Source organism: Gopherus evgoodei, chromosome 4 (assembly GCF_007399415.2).
Source record: "Gopherus evgoodei ecotype Sinaloan lineage chromosome 4, rGopEvg1_v1.p, whole genome shotgun sequence".
Taxonomy (NCBI): Eukaryota; Metazoa; Chordata; order Testudines; family Testudinidae; genus Gopherus; species Gopherus evgoodei.
In genome coordinates, this window is record NC_044325.1 from 68942359 (window position 1) to 68962566 (window position 20208).

General features: G+C 42.3%; 1 protein-coding gene across 1 annotated transcript in view; it reads right to left on the reverse strand.

Moving 5' to 3' along the window:
* Positions 1-20208, reverse strand: part of RGS6 (regulator of G protein signaling 6) — a 482257-nt gene that overhangs the window by 448962 nt on the left and 13087 nt on the right. Inside the window, exon 2 of the mRNA XM_030559656.1 lies at positions 6782-6886. Within this exon, the coding sequence (XP_030415516.1) occupies positions 6782-6865 (84 nt within the window). The 5' untranslated portion in view covers positions 6866-6886. The remainder of the gene's footprint in view (positions 1-6781; positions 6887-20208) is intronic.

Here is a 20208-nt window from a genome sequence, read left to right on the forward strand (position 1 = left end):
ATCATTTTTTGCTGATGTCTCTGAACTCCCTCCAAATTCACCAATTTATTTCTGGTAGTGAGTCACTCAGATTTGTTTTGTTTATTTACTAATGCCAGTTTCCATCAATGAATGCATCCTCTCTTGATATGGTCCACAGAGCTTGAACTTTTAGGGGCTAGATTTTTGGAAAGATACACCAGAGCTTGGATTTCAAGGAAAAGTGACAGCCCTGAAAATGAATTAATACTTTCTGCTATTGTTTTTCCTCTTTCCAGCCTTCTTTTGCATTTGTCCCTCTTCCTGAAGCACCCTCAGCAACACCCACAGATAGCAATAAGCAGCAGCATTGCACTCACTTCCAGTGAAAGCCCTTATGTTTAGACAACACCTGCTTCCATGAAAAGTAGGCTAAAGGATAAAAGAATGTGTTTTAAATACAATTTTAAAAATACAAAATTAAAATTTTTCCTATCTGCTGTAATCACATCAAAAGCAAAATCCAACATCTTTTCCAGAGCCACACAAAAAATATTGTTACTTCTTTTTAGTCACAGCTCAATACATGAGTGGCCAGGTGTGGGTGACCAGACGTCCCGATAAAATCGAGACTGTCCCGCTTTTGAGGACTTTGTCCCACGTCCCAACCAGAGTATGGTCGGGACGCCATTTGTCCTGATATTTTGTTTCCTGGTCTTCAGCAGCAATTCAGCAGATAATCCTTCAGTCGTGGGCAGTCTTCGGCGGTATTTCAGCAGTGGGTGCTTCTGTCTTTGGTCGCAAGGTTTATTACCCCCTGCCGAAATACCGCCAAAGACCGTCCGTGACTGAAGGACTCTCCGCCGAATTGCCTCCGAACTCCCAGACAGGTGAATGTAAAAAAAACAAAAACACCTCCCTGCGGCGGTCCCAATATTTTCCCCTTAACATCTGGTCACTCTAGACAGAAATCTAATGTGGCCTGCCCTCACCACCTAGGGCCACTGACGGGGGGGAGGCAAAACGGGAAGCTGCCCCGGGCCTGGCAACTTAAAAAGGGCCCAGGGCTCCCAGCCACCACTACCATGGTAGCAGCCATAGCCCCGGGCCCTTTAAATTGCTGCCAGAGCCCAGGCCAGTGCAAGCCAGACAGCATGGAAGGGCTGGCTGAGGGAGGCTGACCCCCAGTCCCGCCCCTTCCAGGGGCCTGACTCTGGGCCCCACATACTGGTAAGTCTTTCATCTTACTTTCACCCCTGCTCAAAGCTACTCAAAACAAGACAAATTACAGCAGGCACTTCTTACAATGAAGCCCATATCACCCTATCTGACAGACCTGTTTGCTTCTTTGGGCTACATCTTGAGGTATACACAGAGATAGGTGGGTAGCATGAGCTTTAGCAGACTGGAAACCAGGCTCTGTGACTGACAGAGCAGTCTCACTACAGAACATAGACTTCTTTTGTGACGAGGTGAACGAGGCCCTGCTGCCAGCCAGGTAAGACAGGAGCTGGGCCGCTGGTTTTGAAGGAAGCGGCCGGAGAGTGCCCTTTCAACATTCAGTGATCACATGCCTTGTGACTATTACCAACCTCAGCACCAGAAAGTTAATTCTGAAGGAAACAGAAATAAAAAGGATTTCTCAAAGAACCTAAATCGAGTAGAAACCAGAACAGTTAAGAGGAGGCTTACAAGCCACTGTAAAGTGCAGCACAAACTAGAGCTAAAATACTTCACTCTGGTCTATCCTCATGTGTACAGAGACATAAAACTAAATGGTGACTGTAACAGAGTGTTTGCCCCTTTAAGGAGTGAGGGATCTGGGGCCAGACAACCCTGTTGTGAGGCAGAGCCCCCTTTAATAACAGGTGTATGGGCCTGGTAGAAGGGATTATCAGACCCAGATGGGAAGAGGTCAGGTAACTACCTAATAAGACCTGATTCCTATGAAAGCTGAAAGAGCTCAGCTGAAGGGAAGCTGGAAGCTAAAGGAAGAAGGTAGGCTCATGTGGCAGGCCCTAGACCAGGGGGAGTCCCAGGAAAGTGGCATATAGGACGACTGGGGAAGTGATGGCCAGAACAGGGAGGGCTCTAGCAAGGAGCCCCTGGGTCAGGGGAAAGTTAGCTGTTGGCTTTATGTTAAATTGTTTTATTTTGGGATTTGCTGAAGATTGTCCATGCATTCAGTAAACGGTGTCCTGAAGAAAAGACCTGAACAGATACTGGGTATGGCACGAATCCTTTCTGGGCTGGGGAGACATGCCAGCAGCCTCTAAATAACCTACCCATTACATTCTTGTCATTCAAATGTTGGCTTCTTTCTTTGGAGGGATCAGGAAAAGGGAGAATTGGGTTTGACTCTTATTCTGCAGCTGAGGAATAAAGAACAAAACTCTTTCCTTTGAAAGGTACAAACTAACCTTGATTTCAAATTATTACATGTAGATTCAGTGTTCTAAATGTAAAGTATAGTTCATACAATGACAGATATATCAACTTGCTGAGGGGATTGTGTAGCCCACACTTCAGAGGTCTTAGCCAATGTTCTCTTCACTCATTACTGGTCATAAGGCTGTTTGAAAGGAAATGAGAGGAGACAAACAGCCAAAGACTACTCAGGAAGGAGAGGATGTGGCCAAAAGAACAGAAGTGGGTCTCAGATTTTTCCATCGGTGTCTGGCTCTGAGGAAGAATAATGGCTGAACATGCACAACCTGTTAAGCTTTTCCTATGGTAGTTCCTTGCATAGATAATGAATGCACTAATAACAGACAACTACAAAGGCCCAAAAAGTCAGACAGCTACTGGATGAGCTATGTTGAAAGAACAGCACTTACCAGCCCTAAACACAAAAGCAACATCCTCAGCGAAACCCAGCACCAGAAAAAAAACACAGTCACAGCAATACATTAGTGTAATAACAGTCTTACTGAATGATGTATAGAACATGCTAATCAAGAAGTACAAGTGTACTTGGATGGAGTATGGATGAAATTGCGATAGTACTGACATCTGATGTACCCAGAGCAGAAAAATGAATCAAATGGTAGGAGCATTTTTCCCCATTAATATTGCAGATCACACAATAATTATTTTACAGTGATAACAGTGAAATAGCAGCAGTCACGGACACTGAATAAATGTATCAGTGTAAAAACTATGTGAGGAATAGAAAACTGGTGAACATACAAGTATAATCACATTTTCAGGACTGGATAAAGAGTCTCAAATGAAACCAATGCCCTCAATTCTGGATGATGAAACCAGAGGCCTCCTTTAAAGTACAGGTCCCAGATGAGCCTTATGGTGGTGGTTAGACCTTTCAGATTACGGTAGCTATATCTGATGGTAAACAACTACAGCTACTTTTCAATTAGCAGCTTAAATGAATTTATATCACATTTAAAACCAAAACCCATAATTACTCAGAGAACTGTACTAGGTTAACAATCACAATCCAGATCTAACATGCAACAACCAAATCCAAACCAGGGTTATCAAAAACAGCAAGTTCAAAGCTTGGTGCTGTGGATGCAACCCAAATTATTTTCCAGCATATGAAAATTATCTGAGATCACAATCATGCAGTGGAAAACAAAATCTTGGAATGTGACAACAGCATATTTCCCTTATTTATAACCATTTTGTTAATCAAAGAAATGAGTAAAAATAATTTAAAATCAGGGCTGTTCTATATACGCAAACGTTATTTGTGCTGAATGACTTAACCTAATAAAACCCAGCATTTCTCTCAGGGCACAGATAAACAGATGGTAGACCATAGTTCTTCCTGATTTATGCAGGAAATTTCATTTTTAGCAGAACCATACAGCAGTTTCCCACACTGTATAGAAAACATTCTCAGTGTTTTACTATTCTTATAGAGAGACCCAATTCCATAGTCCACAGACACACAAATCTGAAAATAAATCAATGCTCTCATAGCTATAATTTAAGATTGCTTTTCCTTCAGCTTTAACTTCCCCACCCCCAGAGTACTTCAAAATGAGACATTTTATCACATTGAATGAATGTACTATATCTATTTAAAAAAAATAAAAACAACACTTGGGGTTTTATGGTACAGTTTAATAAGTTAAGCTTCATATGCTGCCAACTGAGATACATCACTCGTCAGGATTTCAAATCATCTCCACCTCCCGTTTTAAGCACTCTGATTCTTAAATACACACATCATTTACCTCAAAGCCAGAGCATTCTTTAATCTGTGAAAAATGTATTTTAAAGAAAGCTTAGAGGCTTCTTTTAAAAAAACAAAAACAAAAAGAGGGAAACCTCTCCAGTATATGAATTTGGGAGACAGTGTGGTTCATTACTTCCTCCTGGAAGTCCAAATACTTATGGGCTTCAGATTTGTGTATTACAATAACTAGATGAGTGATGTAGGGGGTTAGGTTTAATATCAATGGAAATTTAAGTCACAGTACAAGCAGGCAGGTATTATATGTACATATGTGCATTCCAGGACAGGGACAGTTTCCCCTACCCTATATTACAGAGCTCTGTTCATCTACAGTGTCATGGTTATTAACAGCCACTATATCCCATAGTAACCATTAGCATGTTTATAATTTTACCTTTTGCCTAATTCATTTTTCTCTAGTACTTGTGTTATTGCCTATATTTAGTATAAGGAATGCCATAGTAAATGGTAACACTAAATTACATGCAAAAGGCCATTTAAAAACTTGTAATGAATCCACTGTATGGAAGAACAATATATTGGATAAGTGTTGTAAAGCATGTAATTTTTAGACAGGTATTTTTAGTAAATTGAATAAGTAAATAATTGCTTCACTATTAAAAAAATGAATTGCAAGCTGTATTAGTATTGGTCTAGTCCAGAGGTCGGCAACCTATGGCACATGTGCCAAACGTGGCACACAAGCGAATTTTGCCTGGCACGCGGCTGCCAGCCGGAGTCCCCGCTGCTGGCCCCTCTCAGCCCGCTGAGTGAATGGAATGCCAGGCCGGCGAGTTCTGCGGCTCCCGGGAGTGTGAGCTGCCCTGAGCCTGCTGCGGGAGGAGCAGTGGCAGCTCACACTCCCGGGAGCCGCAGAGCCCGAGCATGGCGAGGGGAGGGAGCCCAGGGGGCGCACGGGGACCGCTGCCCGCATGCATCTGCTGCAGGAGCCCCCCAACGGGGGGGCACTGGGGCCACAGCCCAGGCAGGCATGTCCCCCAGCTCCCCACTCACCATGCTCGGATTTTGCGGCTCCCAGAAGTGTGAGCCGCCACTGCCCCTCCCACAGTTCCCCCCCCTTGCTGCCTCAGCACTCTGCGGGGGAGGGCTGTGCGCACAGCAGCCCGGCAGCATGTTGTGCCTCCACGTGGAGCCAGCATCTAACCAGCATGGGCCTGGTAAGAGGAGTTCCGGGGGGCAGTCAGGGAGCAGGGGGAGGGTTGGATGGGTCGGGAGTTCTGGGTGTCCTGTCAGAGGGCGGGGAGTGGTTGGATGGGGCATGGGAGTCCCGGGGGTCTGTCTGGGGGTGGAGGTGTGGATAAGGATTGGGGCAGTCAAGGGACAGGTAGAGTCCTAGGGGGTAGTTAGGGTAGAGGGGTCTCAGGAGGGGGCAATCAGGGGACAAGGAGCAGGGAGGCTTAGGTAGGGGGTGGGGTTCTGGAGTTCTGGACGAGGGGAGAGCCGGCGCCCACATATATCCAATGCAGCCTGCAGGAGCCCCCGGGGGGGCACCGGACCGCAGCCTGGGCAGGAGGAGTAGGGGAGTGCAGCTGCTCCCTGCTAGCGGCGCTGCCGCCTTTGCAGGGCTACTGCCCCCCATGCACAGCACTGGCTCCTCCATGGCTGGGGCTCACTGCTGCCGCAAGCAGGACCCACTGGCTCTCTGGTGCCTCCGGAAGGCGGCTCCTTCCTGCTGAGCTGCTGCAGCGGCCCAAGCCTGGCAAAGCCAGTGACTAGACTCGGGGTGGGGGCCACCGGGGTGGGGTGGGGAGAGCTTGCGGGGGGGCTTTGTACCCTCCAGGGGAGTTCAAGGGGAACCTGGTCTGGGGAGCAGCCCCTAGGCACAGCTGGCCCCTGGGCAGGCTGGTCCCTGTGGTCTATAAAGGCTCGTTGGGATTTGCCCCTCATTGAACCGATGTGCGGGGGGGACGAGAGGTACAAGGTGGAAGTTTCGCCTAGGGTGCAAAATATCCTTGCACTGGCCCTGCCCCAGGGGGTGCCTGCACCCCAGGTTAGGAACCACTGCACTAAACTAATAAGATCTGCATTTTAATTTAATTTTAAATGAAGCTTATTAAATATTTTTTAAAACTTGTTTATTTTACATACAACAGTAGTTTATAGACTTATAGAGAGAGACCTTCTAAAAACGTTAAAATGTATTACTGGCACGCAAAACCTTAAATCAGAGTGAATAATGAAGACTCAGCACACCACTTCTGAAAGGTTGCTGACCCCTGGTCTAGTCATTATGTTTCATATAGCAAATTTTTATATATTTTTATATATTACATCTACATAGGGTGACCAGACAACAAATGTGAAAAAATGGGATGGGGAGGGGGGTAATAGGAGCATATATAAAAGACCCAAAAATCAGGACTTTCCCTATAAAATTGGAACATCTGGTCACCCTACAGTTACAAAAAAGTAATACTTGCAAGAATAGAGAAACCAACGTCAGCCCTCAAATCTTATAGTATAAGTATTTGCTGCCCTATGAAATGTTACATACATGCTCTCAAATAGAATAAAAGATATATTTAACTTTTAAAGGGTCAATAGGATCCTTCCACAGATGGTACAGAAAGTTTTTATGAATAAACCCAAATTCATTACCTTTCTGTAGACAATCATATTTGGAGAACTCTCCTCTGGGTCAGTAGTTTCCACATTACTTTGATCAGTGGCTCCTTGGGCCATGCTTAACAGTTGTCACTCACACTGCAAGGACAAGAATAGAATACAATGGAACATCAAGTCACACAGAAGGATGATAAGATACATTCCAAATTCAAAGATAGATATACAAGAGAGAAAGGGACAGAGAAATGCGCTCTGATCTCATTCCTGCATACATTTGTCACACTCACTCACAGAATAGCTTGGATGTGTGAGACAGAGAAACATTTGTCTTTATCAAATAGCTGTCTTTCCCCATTTCCAGCATGACATTGCAAGACCCTTTTCAGAAAGGGGGAGATGAGTGTTTTGCACAAAACTTCCTCCCCTTACAATAAACCCCCCCCAAAATACCACATTACTGACGGGTATCTTCTTAGGAATTTATTTCTTTTCCTTATATGCTGTATGTGCCTGAGACATCCCAAATCAAATTCAAAAATCAGAGAAAGAATACACTTGAATGAATTTCACAGGAACAAGTCAAATTGCTACTGTTCGTAAGGGGGAATCTCACTGGTAGAAACAATAGATTGATTGTCATGGATGCATGGCACATCAACATCAATCCAGCTTCCTCAGTGTCAAGATCACAGTTTGAGTCTCAGGATCTGTACTGGTTATGAACCTGTTAGTTATGAACTATAAAGACTGCAAAAGTGACAGGAGGCATTATTGCCCAGAGGAGGCCAACGTCAACCCAAAGGATAATAGGTTTGTCTGTAAACTAAAAGCTCCAGTCTACATGTGATTTATTAGGCACTTCGGCTGAAATTTTCAAAAGCAACTAAGTGTCTTTGGAACACAGGTCCCATTGAAAGTCACTTTGGATCTTTTGAAAACCCAGCCTTAATGTTTTTCTCCTACATCAGTGGTTCTCAAAGCATTCAATAGGGTGAACTCATGTTACAACAGACAATAGTTTGGAGGCCTATCTCCCATAGAGAAGGTAAGAGCAGTCATTACCCCCTGGGCCTATTCACAACATCCAGGTTGAAAACCCATGCTATAAGATCTGATTCTTTGACCACTAAAGTCAATGAGAGTCTTTCCATTGACTTCAACAGCCATTGGATCAGGCCCCAAGTGTGCAGTATAAGTTATTACGTAGTAAGAATTTTTTAGACCATGAAGTTTCCATTCCTACAGGTCATTTAGCACACTAACATCCTGTTCCACTTGTGATTTGTTCTCTTTAATTTAATAGCATAGGCCTGCTAGCCTGTCTGTCCCCAGCCCAGGAAGAACTAACACCACAGACAAGTCTCTTTCACGCCCTTCCCTCAATGCCTGATTAATTCACATTTTTTTAAAAACAATCACAAAATAACACAAAAAAGCTCTTCCCCATAGCAACAGAGGCTACAGGGGCCCAGAGACCTTTAATTCTACACCTTTCCCTCTACTCCCTGGCCAGTTGCAGGATCCAGATTCCCTTTCCCAACTCTCCTCCCCAACTGAGCCACATTCTGGCTTTTATAATTGCTGGGTCTGACAAATGAACAGTGCTGGCTGGCCCCAGGACCCCCAGCCCTTAAAGGGACAGACCATTCTCTTACAGATAAGTAATGAAAACTGAATTTTTAAATCCATTGGTGCTATTTCCAGAGGAATGACATTGCTGGGGTAGGTTGTCTCACCAACTGTCTTAGTTACCTTAATGGTTTCAGTATTACCTCCACAATGGCTTTGATCAAGGCATGGGGTTTATGAATTAGTTTTAACATATCCAGGCATCAGTCTAGTGTGAGCTAGCTGTAAATGTCAGCATCTACAGTTCCTAAACATACAAATTACTAGATATTACCTAGACAATTCAGTGACTGGTGCTCTCTCTATACAGAGACACCTTTGAGCAGCCAAACATTTTACTTAAAATAGATCAAGGGGGCACAGTCAATATTTTAGAGCAGAATCTGAGGCAGCACAAAGGAGTGGAAGACACCTGCAAGTCTCCTGTTGGGGAGTTCATTAGCATGGGGCAGAAGGTGCAGAGTTGGCAGAGGCAGTTCCTATACCTGCTCTGCTGCAGCCTCTGATGTAGTGGGCGTGGAGTGGGCAGGGCAGGAAGAGGAAGTGCACTTTGTTCCAGCCATCCCTCACTGGTGGGTGGTCCATAGGGAATTGTTCCCAGATGATACAAGTTACAGCAGCCCCTACACTTCTCTAACCTGGGCTAAAGCCCAAAACTAGGAAGTATAACTGGTTGTTGGTTTTAAATGTCTTCTCCTTTCCTGGACTGCTCTGTGTGGCTGTGGAGGGGAGGGGAGCCATCCTTTCCTACACACTCCCTTAGGCTTAGTAAGAGGTCATCAGTCTATTATTTATTATTTGTATTATTGTGGCACATAGAAGCCTTAGTCATGAACCATGAACCCATTGTGCTCAGGGGTAGAAACAGACAAGTCCCTGCCCCAAAGAGCTTAGAATCTAAATATAAGACAAGTGACAACAGATGGATACTGGAGACCAGGGAGCACAAGGAAACAGTGAGACAATATTAGTCAGCATAATAGTATGTGGTTTCAGCGCACCAGCAGCCTACCCATTGTCAAGATTCCTGAATGCATCACTGCGAAGGAGAGTCTCCTTTCCTTTCCTCCCTGTAGCTCCCATAGCTCAGCAGGGAAGTAGGTAATGGAGCAAGCAGCATTATTCTCTTCTCCCCCTCCCCCTGCCCCCTCGTGATGCAGCCCACATGAAACTATTGAACAGCCAGAAAAAGACAGCAACTACTCAGAGTTCTCCCAGCTCATACCCAAGCTGCTTCTGAGCCTGCAGAGGAAGCAGTAGGAGGCAACAGGAGAGGTGATGCCTCCTCTCCATAGTGACAGGCTTGATTCTAACATATCAGTTTAAAAATTGCAGAGTGTAATTCAGAGAGGAAATTTAACTTCATAGTCATATACAAAACTTTGTACTTAACAAAGCTGTCCTAAAGACCCAGAGGTTTGACATCACTGCCCCAGATGGATTAGGCACTTGTGGGAGTGTGTCATGAGCCACAAATAATAAGCACAATGGCTCACACTTATCTGTTCTTGACTTTAATATTAGAGCTGACTGAAAAACAGAATTTCCATTCCCCAGAAATTCCAGTGTTTCAACATATTTTCATTAAAAAAAAAAGGAAAAATATTTTAACTTTCCACAGAATGAGAAGTTCAGTTTGGAAACATGGACACATTTCACTGTAACATTTTTAATCTAAAGGAAATTGTTACAGATATGACAAATGCAGGCATATATTTGAGATGGTTGCATCAACTTTATAAATGTTATCAGCATTCCAATAGTTTAGAATATGCTCCAAAGGGAAAGTCCGGGATACACTTAAAATCTCTTCATCAAATGAGGACACTCCACCAGAGGAGGAGATTGTGCATCATAGAAAGAGTCATCCAAACACCCAGAGAGAACTAGCTTCAAAACAGGGTTGAGGGGGGGGCAACCACTGATCACATACCCCTAGTTCTCACCTGCCACCCCACACTGGAATCCCTACATGATATTATCAAACAATTATAACCTATACGTACTCAATGGGGAACACATCCTGAAAGAAATCTTTCCTGAACCTCCCTCTTCCGGCCTTCAAACCATCCTGCATAAAGCTCATCATCAGAAGCAAGCTCCCCAACAGACTAGGACACAACTCAAAGCGGTACCAAATCCGTCCCTAACAACAGATGCAAAGCCTGCAGACAGGTCTTCACTGATACAATTATAAATACTCCCCCTCAAAAGCGATGGGTCCTACACATGCAGTGTACCGCATCTGTCCATCCAGTGCCCCCACAACAACTAGGTGGGTGAAACCAAAAAAGCAGTATGCTCTCGAATGAATTCACACAGAAAAATGATAAAAGACAAAAACACCTCATTACCCATGGGCAAACACTTCACAAAGTGATCATTCAATATCTGACCTCCCTGTCCTTGTCCTCAAAAGAAACCTGCATGACACCTTCAAAAGACAAGCCTGTGAACTTAAATTCAGAACTCTGCTGGAAACTACAAACCATGGACTTAACAGAGACACTAGTTTTGTGGCTCATTGGAACAATTTGTAAAACACTCTGCTGCCCACTACACCCTCCTTTGTCCTACAGCTCCAGAGGTGTTCATTTTCAGTGGTCTCCTACAACATGGGTGAACCCTTTATGTTTAACAATCTATCCCACTTTGTATTTAGCTTAGACACTCTGGTTACCTTCCCCAGACCTGATGAAGAGCTTTGTGAATCTTGAAAGTTTGTCCCTTCCATCAAAAGTAGTTGATCCAATAACAGATATTACCTCACCCATCTTATCTGTCTCATCTGCCTCTTCTTTGTGAGCCAGACCTTGGAAGCATGAAAACTTAGAAGACTATGATATTGAGATGGGGCAGATAATCTGGCCTGTGGAATATTCAGAGACCTGTGTATCAATACACACTATATTTGTGTGTTCTGGGTTCACTGGGTGGATCCCCTGTGGAATCTGGAATCACTAAAGGGTGATTAATAAAAAGTCCAGCACCAGTTATGCAGATATCCTCTCTTTGAAGGTTTATGCCCAGGAGAAAAAGGCATTGATTGTTTCAGGAGGCCTGGGCAACGATGGCCTCAAACTATATAAAAGTGAGAGTTTGAACTGCCAGAAGGCCTTCATTTTGATCCAACAAAATTCCCCAAAATTCACAAACTGATGTTAATTTTAACCAAGGGGACAAACCCTGCTGAAGGGTTTGAAGGACTGGAACCTGTGAAAATCTCCATGTGGAAGATGGGTAACACTGGTAAAATTATGTAAGCTTATAGATTGTTTATTGTTTTATGATGCAGTTTCTCTGTAAGGCATTTGTCCAATAAATGTACTTTGCTTTATGAAGGCTATCAGATCTCTGGTAAACAACTATTTTAACCCGTGGGAGAGAGCAAAACTAGGATCTGAGCTAAGGTCTGACCTTCTCGGATAATCACAGTAAAGTTCAGGGGGACTGCAAGCCTAAATGCCCCATGGCATAGAGGGAGAGGGACACAAGTCACAGCCCATAGAGAGGTAGTTGCTAGAAGCCTGAAATCGAAGGACAGCATCCTTTGAGCAGACAACAGACGAGTCAGAGGTGCAGTTACCCTGAAACCGGGACAGGAACATTTAGAGATTCTCAAAAAAATTATTTTGGTTTTTTGTCAGTATTAATCTGAGCTGTCATGCTGTCTTATGGGAGTTGTAGTTCCAAGTCCTTCATTCTCCCCTCGGGTACATCTATACAGGGATAAAAAACCCACAGCAGGCCCAAGTCAGCTGAAATCTGATCTCTGGGATCCTCCACCCTCACAGCCCAAGTCCAAACATCTACACTGCAATTTTTCAGTCCCAGAGCCTGAGTCAAGTCAGTTGACCCATGCTATCTGCAGGTTTTTTATCCCCATGACAACATACCCCTAGGGGGCCCAGCTCCTGACTGGACCACATCCCCCATGATACATGTTGGTCTCTCCTTGTGGTTGAATTGCCACAGTGCCTAATAAAGGCATGGGGAACCCCAAACTACAACTCCTATGAGGCAACTCAGGCAGATTCAGAGATTCCATGTCGCATCAACATGCAGTGTTTTGTTTTGGGTCAAGAAACCAAAATGAAATGGTTCAGTTTGATTTCCCCCATGGGAATTTTCTGCATGAAAAGACTGATATCACACAAACATCAATGAAACCCCAGTTTTCAACAAGATAATATTTTGTATAACATTTTTCAGCCAGCCCTGCTGAATATGCTAAAAACATGATATATTTAAAAGATATCCATCAAGACCAGTCAGGGGGTCTTCAGTATACCTTCACTTCCACATGAGAGATTTAAAAAGTTAAGACTATTTAGGTTAGAGAGGAAGTAAATAAAAAGTGACATGATAGTAATACATCAAAGAATGAATACACTAGGGAAGGTCAGCCAGGCACTCCAGTTTATTCCTTTGTGTAATAAAATAAAGACACATGCAATTAAATTCAAAAGGCAACAAATTTAAAACTGACAAAGTTATTTTGTTAGCCAAACAGATACTTAACCTGTGTAAATCAGAGCAATAAGACATTGAGGCAAAGAGTATAACAAGATTTAAATGTGAACACGCATTATCAAGGCATCTGGGAAAGGAGTCTATGATATACACATTTCAAGACCCAATGTCCAGCACTTATAGACTTCTTGTGGATTTGTGAAAGTATCTTTTTCCATGCTTACACTAGAACTGCCTCCCACCAACTGCAACATCCTCTCACATCTCTCCTATGACAAGAATTTCTGACCTACCCTAAGCTGTTCAAGCCTCTAGTACTTCCATGACAAAAGCCTACACAGCAGAACCCTGCCCTCCCTGAAGCTTAACACTTATATTCTCCTGTAGCAAGGGCCTCCAATCAATTTCTTCTACACTAGCAAAACTAAGGTGTACTATCTACAAACTCCCCCAAACACCTACCAATATAATTTGCCTACCATTGCCTCTTCCAAGTTTTGGGATCCCACATTTTTGGTTGATCCAGAGCAGCAGTCATTGAATCTGAGGAGAGAAAGAGATGGTTTTCACCACTTTTCCACACCTCTTTCCCCTATTCCTGGAGGCTGCCAAGGGCTATACCACTCCAGCAAATGTTAGAGCAGCCCCCAAATTGCTCTAAATTACATTGTCAAATAACAGCTCCCAAGAAGCTACTCCATCTGGCCAGGATCATCTTGACCCACCACCTACCAGCCCTGCTCCATCCCACCCAGGAGAACCCCTGAGCCCAACTTAGAACACCACATACTTCAAAGGAGCCAGGAGTGGCTAGCTATATCAGTTGAGAGATTTCTTCATGGACAAGGGCCAAGGAAGACTATCGTCTTTTTTTATTGCTGAAGTGGGTTCAAAATATTTTTCTTCCTCCACCAACAACCCTCATTCTTGCATCATGTGCACAAGCACACACATTTTGTAGTTCAACATTAAGATTTTAGCTTAAACCTAAAAATATGGAAATACTCAATTGTAGAGACACTTAGGTCAATTCATGCACAAGAGTTAGATATTTTAATGCTTTTAAAAAAAACACAAAAACAAAGATAAACAGAAATGTTTCTACCAATTGTTTTTCATTCCACATAGCATTACCTATTTCTATACATTGTTGGAAACCCAGCCCTGCAATATTGTTCAAGTGCATGAGAACCTGAAAATGAAACTAATTTCTCTATCGAAAATGATTAAATGCAAAAAATATCTGAAATAGAATAGATGGTAAAAAGTATCAGTTTTAAAATTATTTCACTTTAAATAAGATGCTAATATATTTTACACTTTTATAGCACTTCTTATCCATAGATTTCTAAGTACTTTAAACCACAAAGCATTTGGGTATTATTTTCCCAATTTTATGGATTGGGAAATTTAGGCAGAAAGGTTAAGTGACTTTCTGAAGATCACTCAAAGTAGAGTTGAGAATGGTCCTCGTGTCTCCTGACTCCCCAGCTCCATCTTCAAGACATAAGAGCACAGATGCGCTCCATTGATATATCGCAAATCAAGATCATAGGTTTTTTTGTTTTTTCTTTTTAAAAAATATATTAATTTTAAACTGACAGTGCACACTTTACAGATGATATTTCTGATATCTAGTCAAACAGCCTCCTGCAGTGTTACTCAGTTGTGCTTCATCTTATTCAGACATCACAATTTTCATCCTTAACCTTAAATGGCCATATTTTCTGATTTTTCAGACAGGTCTTTAGTATCCTTCTACTCTTAAAAAAAAAAAAAAAAAAGATATGCTAGTGAGAGGTTTTCTTGAGGGCATGTTCGCAAAATGCACACACCATCATCAGAGGAATGAGAGTTCACCTAGTTTTCCATTATGCCAGTTCAGGATTGTTTTCTGCCATGTTTTGTCTAGTACAGTTCAACAAGAAAAGAAAGGAAGTTAAAAAAGAAGTCTCATTTAATTTATAGTAATAGGCTACTGAGTTCTAGGAGGGTCATGGTAGTGGCAAAGTGAATTCAGCCAAAGCACTGCTGAACAGCTCCTAGTAGATCTGCAGAGTAATGCTTTCTTTCCTTTGCCTCATTTGATGCACTTAGTTGAAAACTGTTTTTGATTTATTAGATAGTTTTCTTTTTCCATTGACGCAAAAAGGAGGAAAGAGAGAACATAAAGGGAAAGAGAGAAATTGTACTCAGAGCTGCTGTTCAAGATGAAAAGCATGACAGTGCTTGGTTCCTACTAAGGCCTGTTCCATTTGTGCTGTTTACACATGCATAAACTGTACAAGTTAAATGAAAGCTAAAAAGATCACCAGCTGTTGATTGGAGCTCTGCCTTACTTGCATGTTAGTGACCAGGCTCAATTCAATTCCCAGGTCTCATTTCTCGCTCCCTTCACTAGAAGAGGTTGGGAGTGCTACACTGGCATTGTATTTAAGGCACCCAGCTGAAGTGCCTCATTTCACTCTGCAGTGACTATTCCAGCTGACACAGTAAAAGTATTGATACACTAATGGAAGTGCCAATCCAGCCTTCTTTGGATGAAAGGCCAGCCATCACGACAGAAAAGTGGAGAATCCCCAGCACTCCAGAGGTATATGGTATCTAGATGGAGGAGAAAGATAACTTTTTGCTAAGTGAAATATCCTCTTAATAGTAGCTATCTTAATACACCATATTTGCAACCAAGCAAAGCATAAATGGCCTTACAAATAATGTTATATTTGGTTTAAAAGATTTTGGATATTATTGTAAGGTAAGTTACTCTTAAAAAAATCAACAAGAGGATAAAATTTTGTAAGTCACACAGTTTTCCTCAATTTTTTGTTTCAGCACGATTAATATTTTCCTGCTTTAATACTGCAAACACAGTTTAAGCTAACAGAAATCTGTTCTTTACATGATAAGAAAGGTTCAGTTCATCCATCGCCTATGTAACTCAAGCCTACCATACTTGCATACATTTTAAAGAAATTACAGGTTATCCCTTCCATTAATAATCAGACTCAACTCTGCAGAGACTGTGGTATTATCACAGTAAGGTCAAAAGTCACTTTGAAATGAGAAGAAAAACATTTTTCTCTAATCAGACTGTTTCTGTTTTACTTGGTTTTAGAGCACACCACCAAGAGAGATAAGCACCTGGACTACAGATTTACATATAGGCAGGTGAACTCTATAAATTTAACCTATGCAGATGTAAAAATAATTAGCCAATGTTTCAGTCTCAGGTTTCAATGAATGGTCAAAAAAAAAAGGGGGGGGAGGTTGAATAAAAATAAAGTCTTCTTATTACTGCCTATTCCCCCTTTTTCCTTCATGCTTCCTATGATGTATAACTTTAGCCTTCTAAATAATGTTAATAGAAGTAATCATCTTTAACTGTATTAAATTTAACAGTCAGCTTAGATCTGATATACTCTTACTTTATTAAAAATGGATTGTAAGCTTTGTGAGCAATACATAAATGTGCAATTGACTTTAGTTGTTTGCTTTATGTAACTCTAAAACTAAACCCAAGAATTTTTCAGTTTAGTAAATCATAACTGCTCTGAGAGAATATGCTGGCAAATAAACTTGCATTCTATGTGCTTTTACAAACAGGCTTTTCATCATCTACCAATTGCAACTTATTGTTTTTTAAATACAATTATTTTATTTGGCCTCAGTACAATAGAAAAAAGCTGGATTTAGAGATGCTTTAGGTATGTAACAGAAAATGTTGACAGATGTGACACCCAGTCTGTGCTAAAGATTACATGTTGTTACTTGTTTATATAGAGAGTTGGAGAAGCAATAGGAAAGGTAACAATGTTTTGACAGAAAATAAAAATGGTATTTATTTTTAAAATGAAAACCAGGGAGTGTATGGAGAAAAATTATCTATAATAAATTCAAGCTATGGTAGAATTAGGGACAAGATGACACAGGGGATGGATAATGGAGTATGAGACTATCACCTCTAGTTCATTGGTTCATAGCCAGCCAACGTAGGTAATGACTGAAAATTGTAGCTACCTCAAGACCATAGTATTGGTTCACACTGTGAGCGACATAACAGAATGAAACCTATTTAGCTAACTGGTCAGACAAAAAAAACTCTAGAGAATGCAAAACAGTACAGTATATCAAATGCAAAACATACTTCTAGATTTGTATCACTTTTGCTTTTGACTTCTTTGTGGCTAACATCAGATAAGTGGCTGTGTAAAAATAAGAGAGTCTTCTTAAGCAATACATCTGTTCTCTAGATGAATTCAGGGACCATTTGTTTCACCTGGACTTTGAAGAGATGTAAGTAGACTGAGGTACAAAAAACCACATTGGTATTTGATTATGTGGTGCTGCTTGGTAGAAGGGAGGAGCTCGTTGCATTGTGCTTTGTTTGTGTAATAAATAATTGGAAAGATTCTTAGAGTTTGTGTATTCATCCTTTTATTTATTCTAAATCTAAATAAAATATTTATTATTATTTATTTGTAATTCTATAGCACCTAGGAGCCCTAGTCATGGACCAGGACCCCATTATGCTAGGTATTGTACAAACATAAAACAATGATACTTCCGCGACCAAAAATATTTTACTATGTTTTTCTCCTCCCAGTCCTAATATAGCTACAAGCCAACAAACTGGATTCTCTTCTGGCTTATGTATCATTAAACACAATTATTAACAGAATTCAGATTGCAGAATCTTTAGTGATGGCGGTGATGGCAATGCAGAAAAATCCAAGTTTGACTTTCAGATCCTAGGTTGAAGTACAAGGCAGGCCGTGAGGAAAAAATATTAAAAACACACAGGCAAACAAAGTATATTTGTCTTTTCAAGGAATCCATTTCAATCTTCGAGCCTCTTGATGCCATCTTAGAGTTATTTTTCTTGAGTAGAACAGAATTTTAATAACTGCTCTCAACAGCATCTCTGTGCAGGATTGTTAAACTCATTCTGTGAAGGGGGCAAAATTACAATTTTAATTATGACCTGTGGGCTCTTGGTCTGGAGGGACCATCACTAGTAATCAGAGCACTTTGTTCTGCTTAGGTTAGCCAATCCATAGGGCAGGGGTGGGCAAAATTTTTGGGCCAAGGGCCACATCTGGGTGGGGAAATTGTATGCATGGCCGGGGCAGGGGGTTGGAGTGCGGGAGGGAGTACGGGGTGGGGCAGGAAGGGGTTCAGGACAAGGGGTTGGGGCAGAGGAGGGGTGCAGGCTGTATGAGGGGGCTGAAGGCAGGGGGTTGAGGTGTAGGAGGGGGATCAGGGCAGGGAGTTGGGGTGCAGGAGCGGTGCGGGCTATATGAGGGGGCTCAAGGCAGGGAGTTGGGCTGCAGGAGGGGTGCACAGTGCAGGCAGGGGGCTTAAGGCAGGGAGTTGGGGGTTGGGCTGCAGGAGGAGTTCAGGCTCCGGGGTGGCAGTGGCACACTGGGGCCAGGGCAGGCTCCCTTCATGCCTGCCCTGACCCTGGCCTCACACTGCTCCAGGGAGTGCTGCGACCCCTGGGGAAGGGGGGCGGGCAGAGGGCTCCGCATGCGCTGCCCTCGTTGTGCCTCCAGGTACCTCCTCCAAAGCTCCCATTCACCGTGGTTCCCTGTTCCCGGCCAATGGGATCTGCGGGGGGTGGTGCCTGGAGGCAAGAGCCTGGAGGCCGCAGAGATGGTGGGCCGGCCGCTGCTGAGAGTGGCACAGGGCCCGTAGCAATCCCGTGGGTCGGATCCAAAGCCCTGAGGGGTCGGAGCCGGCCTGCGGGTGGTAGTTTGCCTACCCTGCTATAGGCACTCTGCTGAGATTGGCTAAAAGGGTGCCCATTTTGATGTTGGATTTTGAATTGTGGGCATATATTCGCTCAGGACTGGATTGAGGCCACTAACTCACTCACAGAAACCACTTTTCTGACATTAGCCACAAAGCAATCAAAAGCAAAAATCTAGACACATATTTTACATTTGACACTATACTGCTTCACATCCTCTAGAGTTTTTTGTCTGACCTGTTACCTAAATGAGTTTCTTTCTGGTTTTCCCACACACACTGCGAGCCAATAATATTCAACATTTTGCTCTTGGTATGAAGATCATTTAAAAGATTTTTTTAAAACAATGTTTAGTGGCAAATTAAAACGTTAATAAATGTGCTAACAGATTCTTGTAGGATAAGATTTTGGGGGAGGGGGATTGGCACACGTCCCTACTACTGATATTTTTCCATTACATATTTCCTTCTTTTTTGCTTACACCCAGCTCCACTCTTCCCTGAAAAATAATCTGACTAGAGCAGACAGGCAGCACTAGACAAAATGTACTTGGCTGGTGTAAGAGGTTATTTAATCCCTCTCTTATCTGACTGGGTTCCTGGAACCTCCTCGGAAGAACAGGAGGATCATCAACTGTAAAGAACAAATGGTTCCTTTATGTTACATCAAGTTCTCCAACGTCACTTAAACTATGATAACCAATATGTACAGTAGCCTTGAGATGCAAACACTAGTTTATCTACAACCAAGCTATTAATCTTGCCTGATGCTGGATTTTGAAGTGAGACAACAGGTGTTGACAACCAACAATACCAACATCCTAATGCAGGATATTGTTAATAGGAATCCCTATAAGAAAATGCTAAATCAGTCAGAACTAATCAGCATGAATATTAACAGGGCTCTTCAATATGCTTTCTAAAGTACCTAGTCAATCAAAAGTACGACAGCTGTAACATCAGAGCCATCTTCTAGTCCCACAAGGCAATCTTCTACCTAAGCAGGTAGAAAGAGAGCAATATACTACATCATCAGAGTCACAGTAAACCACACATTTTGTAGGGAGGGGTAGAGTGAGAAAAAAGGAGAATTCAGAGAAGATATTCTGCAAAGGTACCTAAATATTCTCATTAAATGCATGTAGGATTTTCCAAGCAAAACAGCTGCAGATTTGAGGTCCAGTTCAGCACTTCCATAAAACTTCCTCTGAAGTCAATCAACATAATGGAAGTGATGAACAGGACAATTCTAGCATGTTTGATTTCAATGGGACGTTTTGCCTAGGTAATGAGCACAAATTTCAGCCCATAAAATGGAACATATTCATTGAATACCCACACAAAAATCCATCAGGATCTCCTGACTGCAATAATATGTCATATGATAATTAATAGGAATAACTGGTTTTGTATCATTTTTATATTTAAAAAACTGCCTGTGTCTGAGATGTCATGCTCCCGTCCAAATGTGAGAGACTGGGAGCTCATAGTGACCACAGTTGTGCAAATCTAGCGTAAAAAGCAGTTTGATGTCATTAAAACATACCCTATTTCACTGTACTGAGTAACATGCATATCTAAAACTCTCTACTGTTCATCTGCTTGAAAAC